Source organism: Eretmochelys imbricata, chromosome 28 (genome assembly GCF_965152235.1).
Source record: "Eretmochelys imbricata isolate rEreImb1 chromosome 28, rEreImb1.hap1, whole genome shotgun sequence".
Lineage (NCBI taxonomy): Eukaryota > Metazoa > Chordata > Testudines > Cheloniidae > Eretmochelys > Eretmochelys imbricata.
In genome coordinates, this window is record NC_135599.1 from 5,706,823 (window position 1) to 5,713,727 (window position 6,905).

At 49.7% G+C, this 6,905-nt stretch overlaps 1 protein-coding gene across 1 annotated transcript; it reads right to left on the reverse strand.

The window, feature by feature from the left end:
• Nucleotides 1-408: 408 nt before the first annotated feature.
• Nucleotides 409-6,319, reverse strand: LOC144258309 (uncharacterized). Its single transcript, XM_077806785.1, has 4 exons — nucleotides 6,278-6,319; nucleotides 5,123-5,249; nucleotides 1,901-2,014; nucleotides 409-1,529 (listed from the first exon to the last, which is right to left on the reverse strand). The coding sequence occupies exons 1-4, from the start codon at nucleotides 6,317-6,319 to the stop codon at nucleotides 409-411; spliced, it is 1,404 nt and encodes a 467-aa protein (XP_077662911.1).
• Between the last annotated feature and the right edge of the window lie 586 nt (nucleotides 6,320-6,905).

Consider the following 6,905-nt stretch of genomic DNA (forward strand, 5'->3'; position numbering starts at 1 on the left):
GGAAAGCTAATGCCAACCACTGCACCTCGGCTGCATCTGCACGACTACTGTAATTGTCTTTTAACACCAAGATCACTCACTTGAGCAGCCAACGCCATGTACAGTCCTAGTGGATGTACGGCACGGGTACTTTTTGCCTCAGTGTAGCTTGTTGGGAACAAACCTCTCTCTCCCCCACCTGGAGCTGATGAACATTCCTGGCTGGAGGGACACACGCTCCTTTGACCCAAAAGGAAAGGAGTTGATAGAAAACATCACAGGACTGACCCCAAAGAAGGGTGAGCTGCAAAAGGCAAGAGCAGGCAACTCATCTGGGGGAGCTGAGTAACCACGGTGAAGATGGGGCACAGATCACTAAGTGGGAATTATCAAATGTGATTGAAAAGAAAAAAATACCTTTGGCCAGCCCTAGTCAACGCATTTGTTACAGATCACTCCCATGTGGATTTTCTGATGTCTAATAAGGGTTGAGCTCCGATTGAAGCGTTTCCCACACTCAGAGCATCCATAAGGTTTCTCACCTGTGTGCATTTTCCGATGTGTAATAAGGTGTGAGCTCTGCTTGAAGTGTTTCCCACACTCAGGACATCTGTAAGGTTTCTCACCCGTGTGGATTTTCCGATGTGTAATAAGGTGTGAGCTCTGCTTGAAGTGTTTCCCACACTCAGGACATCCGTAAGGTTTCTCACCCGTGTGGATTTTCTGATGTCTAATAAGGTGTGAGCTCCGATTGAAGCGTTTCCCACACTCAGAGCATCCATAAGGTTTCTCACCTGTGTGGATTTTCCGTTGTGTAATAAGGTGTGAGCTCTGCTTGAAGTGTTTCCCACACTCAGGACATCCGTAAGGTTTCTCACCCGTGTGGATTTTCTGATGTCTAATAAGGTGTGAACTCCGCTTGAAGCGTTTCCCACACTCAGAGCATCCATAAGGTTTCTCACCTGTGTGGATTTTCCGATGTGTAATAAGGTGTGAGCTCTGCTTGAAGTTTTTCCCACACTCAGGGCATCCGTAAGGTTTCTCACCCGTATGGATTTTCCGGTGTGTAATAAGGTGTGAGCTCTGCTTGAAGTGTTTCCCACACTCAGGGCAGCCATAAGGTTTCTCATCTATGTGGATTCTCTTATGTGCAATGAGATGCGAGCTCCGCTTGAAGCATTTCCCACACACACAGCATGCGTAAGGTTTCTCACCCGTGTGGATTCTCTGATGTGTGAGAAGGTCCGAGCTCCCTATGAAGCTTTTCCCACACTCGAGGCATGTGTAGCATGTTCCTTCCAAGTTCATTCTCTCACGTGTAATAAGGTCTGACTGGCTACCGAAGTTTTCCTCTGGCCTCTGCTGACTCTCACAGGCTTTTGTTTTTTCTGGGCGTGCACAGCTCCCAGAATCATTCCCTTTGGACCTTCCTGACAACACCCCATGAGCTTCTACTCGCTCAGCATCTTCCTGCTGGGGTTCCTCCTCGTTTTCACTCACCATCCCAACACCTGACGGGAGACCAAGAGAATCCAGACGTAAGTCTCTGCCTGCGCCAGAGAGAAAGGAAATCTCAGAGAGAAGAATGGAAAAAGGGATGAAGGAACCAAAATGTGTACAGGACAGATCAAACCTATCAGGAGCTGATTTTCCCTTCAACCTTCCCCAGAGGAGAGAAAGGAAGGGATCAGTTCTGGGTCCGTATCTCAGACGAAATCTCAGGGGACAGTGAGATTGGGGAGGGACCTGCTGCCAGTTGTCAGTCAGGATAGGTGGGAAGCCATGAGTGACCTCTGCCTAATGATTCTACATCTGCAGGGAACAATCCTGAACTTGGAGAGCTCACAAGGTCTTTGTAGGGCATCCCAAATATTTCCTGTATTCACCGACAGTTTTGGGGTTGGTTTAACCAATGCCTCACCTATGCAGGCAGCTCTCGGGAGCACTTTTTTCTTAGAGCCATGGAGGTCTGGGACCCACGGCTCCTCCCCTCGTTCCAGCTGCGAGATCACATCAGTTCTGGAAACTGGAAACCCTGCTCAAGGCAAAGAAAACAAGGGAGGTCAGTGGAATTTGTGGGATACTTGTCACAAAGAATATTCCATGCTTTTAAGCCCAGCTCACTTTTAAGTAGTAACGTCCCAAGACCGGCTTCCTTGGCTCAAAGGGCCAGGAGATGATTATTATCAATCATATTCATTACCTTAGTGCCTAAGGGCCAACTAACAGTGGGTCCTCATTTTGCTAGGCACAGTACAAACCGAGAAGCGTTGATGGCCTGTGTCCTGAAGAAGTTTCAATCTAAATAGACAAGGCAGACACAGAATGGGGGAAGGGGTACAACCCACCAGCAGAGTGAACTCCGTGAAGGCAGAGTGGCAGATCTGATCAACACAGGCCTAGATCTTGAGACCATCGGATTTAATGTTACAACCAGGGCCAGTGTTTTCCGGAAATTGTCGCTAGGACTGCATTTTTTCTCAAAATTACTCTTTGTTTGTGGAATCACCGTTAATATCCAGAATTGCTGATCAGAGGGTGGGTGGGGCATGCAGGGTCACAATCCCCCAGATTTCTCCCTGGAGACACCCGTCTCCTCCCCAGGGCACAGGCTGGCTGCGGTTGAGACTTGATGCCAATTTCTTCCCTCCTCATACAAGTCTGGGATCAGCAGTGGGACGCCACGCTCTCTCATCATGCTGCAGAGAGGACGGCACTCACAGCTGCTCATGGCCGTGTCCACAGCACCTCTCCCCTGCTCACCTCCCCTGTACACAGCTGGTTCATGCCCCGTCTCTCCAGCGCACAGCTGGCTCTAGGCTCTCAATGCCCAGTATCTGAGCCCCACCGCCCCCACACAGCCGGCTCCTGTCCCCTCCCCGCAAGGCACTTTCAGGCTTTAAAGGATTCGATATTGCTCACGTTTCTCAATTACTCTCTTTTGATTGCCTGCAAACTCTTGCCTTAATTATGACTGTTATCTGTATATCTAAGACAGCCCTTGAAAGCATGAATTCTTCACAGACTATGATGCCGAGATGAGCCACATGAAGGGCTGCGGGATGGGTTTCCTGTGCAAGCTGGTATCACTACAGGGTGATGAATGCCAGATCTCAAGGCTGGTTATGCAGAGCTCCACCTTTTGAAGCTTTACCCAACGCAGAAAGGGGTAGTGACGGATTTCCCCTCATTCAGGAGACTGAAGACGACAGACTTTTGGGGGATAAAGAGCTGAGTTTGAGCTGACTGAGGGGGGTCTTTCTGGGCTACAAACTCACAGGACCTGATAACCACCAAGAGGTAACCCTTTAAGAAAGGTTTTAATACACTTTGGAACCCATCAGGGATTCCCATGAGGACCGCTGAGGGAATGAAGGTAAACATGCATTTGGATGCTCTTCTTCTTTTATGAGAACGGGAACAGGAAGGGCAGGGATATCACTGAATGCAGGATCTCAGCAGTACTAGGTGTCAGGATAGCACCATATTGCAGACCATTGGAAAACATAATCCCAACTACACATATAAAATGATGGGCTCTAAATGAGCTGTTTCCACTCAACAGAGGGATCTTGGAGTCACTGGGCACACTTCTCTGAAAACATCAACTCAGTGTGCCACGGCAGTCAAAAAGCAAAGAGAATGTTGGGAATCATTCTGAAATGGATAGATAAGAAGACAGAAAATATCATATCGCCTCTATATAAACCCATGGTACACCCACATCTCGAATACTGCATGCAGATGTGGTTGCCCCATCTCAAAAAAAGATATATTGGAATTGGAAAAGGTTCAGAAAAGGGCAACCCAAATGATTACAGGTATGAAACTCTTCTGTACGGGGAAAGATTAAAAAGACCGGGACTATTCAGCTTGGAAAAGAGACAAAGGGGGGATATGAGAGAGGTCTATAAAATCAAAACTGCCGTGGAGAAAGGAAATAAGGACGTGTCATTTACTCCTTCTCAGAACACAAGGACTAGGAATTACCCAATCAAATGAATAGGCAGCAGGTTTATAAGAAACAAAAGGAAGTATTTCTTCACACAATGCACAGTCAACCTGGGGAACTCCTTGCCAGAGGACGTTGTGAAGGCCAAGATTATAATAGGGTTACAAAAAAACAAAACAAAACACCATGAGAAATCTATTGAGGACAGGTCCGTGAACGGTTATTAGCCAGGATGGGCAGGGATGGAGTCCCTAACTTCTGTTTGTCATAAACTGTGAATGGGTGACAGGAGATGAATCACTCCATGATTCCCTGTTCTGTTCATTCCCTCTGGGACACCCGGCGCTGGTCACTGTCGGAAGACAGGACACTGGGCTAGATGGACCTTTGGTCTGTCCCATTGTGGCCATTCTGAAATACTAGGGAATCTAATGAGTCCAGTGCAATGGGAGGGAGTAAGAAAATCCCTGGCTGTGGAGAACACTGGGAAATTAGAAACTATCATTCAGAAGCAACAGACTCTAAATAGTCTAGACAAGCAGAATGTGAAAAATAAGAATCGGGGTCATGTGACTTCAGGAATGAGGGACTCAAAAAACCAAGTCCGCAGAGAAGGTAGATTGTGGCTACTGCACATGGGGATGGGGGGAGCAACTCTCCAGGTCTCAAGGATTTTCACCAGCAACCGAGGCCGTTGTCCCATGCACGGGGCAATCCGGAGCAGCGAGGAGTTGTGTCATCTGTAATCCTGGCTGAGTTTCAATGCTCTGCTGCTGGAGCTCCCTTGTCTGGATTCCCCCAGCCAGCATTCAAGGTCTGTGTGATCAGTAACCCTGGACCAGCCGCTCTGACCCCAGCAGCCTGCTTCTTACACCCCAAGCACATTCTGGTCTGGGTGGAGAAGGCTCAGGGTTTGAGAGAAGGCCAGGGGTAGGAAGCTTCTGTTCGTTATGCTGGACCTAACCCCCCGTTTTACTTGTGCAAACAGGAGATATTTCACACTGTGCGATTCTGCTCCTGTGCTCTCTTCCCACAGCGTTCAGCAGCGGGGAGGGTCTCTGGTCGTGTGTGTGTCACTGGCATGCTGGGGTGATGCTGGAACAGGACAGAGCAGAGGTGGCATTGTGGGGGTGGCGTGAACCTCATCTCTTCCGTTCCCCTTCCAAGAACTGAGGGGACAGGAATCCTTACCCAGCGAGGTCACATTCTCATAGGTCTCCTGCATGACGTCTCTGTAGAGGGCTCTCTGAGCGGGGTCCAGCAGAGCCCACTCTTCCCTGGTGAAATACACAGCCACCTCCTCGAAGGTCACCGGCCCCTGAAAGAGCAAAAGCCCCACACTCAGGACCTGCTGCCCCACTCACAGCCCCACTATTTGTGGGGGAGAGGAGCCAATCAAATGGAAACTCTGGGTGGACCGCAGTCAACAGAGTCCCACCCCCACCCCGCTCAGAGCACCCAGGAAACACCAGGGGGAGGGGGCGAAGAGACACCCCTCCTCTCTCCCAGCAGATCCATCACACACCTACTAGCCACAGACTGATACCGGAGATGCTGCCCCGAGCTGGGTCGAGGGAGAGATCTCTTGTAGGAAGCCCAACACCCTCCTCCTTGTGAAAAGAAAAGGAGGACTTGTGGCACCTTAGAGACTATCCAATTTATTTGAGCATAAGCTTTCTTGAGCTACAGCTCACTTCATCGGATGCAAACTGTGGAAAGTGTAGAAGAGCTTTTTATATACACACAAATCATGAAAAAAATACCTCCTCCCACCCCACTCTCCTGCTGGTAATAGCTTATCTAAAGTCATCACTCTCCTTACAATGTGTATGATAATGAAGGTGGCCCATTTCCAGCACAAATCCAGGGTTTAACAAGAACGTCGGAGGGGTAGGGGGGGCAGGAAAAAACAAGGGGAAACAGGTTACGTTGCATAATGACTTAGCCACTCCTAGATCTGGATATGAAGCAGGGGAATCTCCCCTAAGCCTGACTGGTGGCTTCCCCCTTCGTATTTCAAGGCACCCGCTGGTTAGTTGGGTCAGGCTCCAGCACTAGGAGTCTGGTCCTTTTTCCCAGCCCCATCTAGGTAGGTTATTTTCTGTTCACCAGATTGGAGCATTTCCACCTCCGAACCTCATGGGTCTCTTCCTAGAATCTAGGCCACTTATTAAACAACTCCCAGCAGGTCTGCCACCCCCTGGCCTCCTCCCTTTCTCCACCCTGTGCATTTCCTGCCCCGCTCCAACCTCCAAACCAGACGGTGCAAACCTTCCCCTCTCCCGTGTAATTGCTGTCCCTCTCCCTCCTGCAGGAACAGATCAGAACCCCCTCAATAATCCCTACCTGAGCTGGCTCCTCTGCAGCCATGTCGCTCCCTTGTCCCATGGGAGGACGGGATGAACCGGAAAGAAACATGAGTGTCGTTCTGCAACCTGGCTGGGCAAGAAGGGCTGTTGTGGAAGTTTAGGAACGGGCATTAGTTCATTTCACATCACGCTTCCCCCAGGCTCTTTCCTTGCAGAGCGAGATCCGAGATTCTGCCGTGCTGAGAAAATGCTCAATCTCTGGATTACAGCAGAGACCTGGCCCCTCCTGCCAGGCTAGGCCCACAGACACACTTTGAACCTCCCTTCTCCCTCCTGCATCCCAAAACAAAGTCTCTGAACGCAATCCTAGAAAAAAGCAGAACCAAAGGAGTCCCTTTCGAGGATTCCCTCTGACACTGACCCCACGGCAGCCACACCCCAGCAGGAGGGACATGGAGTCAGGAACTGGGTTTTCCGTTCTCTCATCCTCGTCTTGTCCACAGGAAAGTGATTCTCCCCACACTGCAGTAATACATCTGTCTGGGCAGATGAGAGAGCTGGAAATCTCTTTCAAAACTCTTTTATCCCACGGACCCTGTCAGTCTCTCTATCTCCTTTTCCCTGTGCCCTCTCCATGCCTGTCTGCTCGGAAACTATCATTCCTG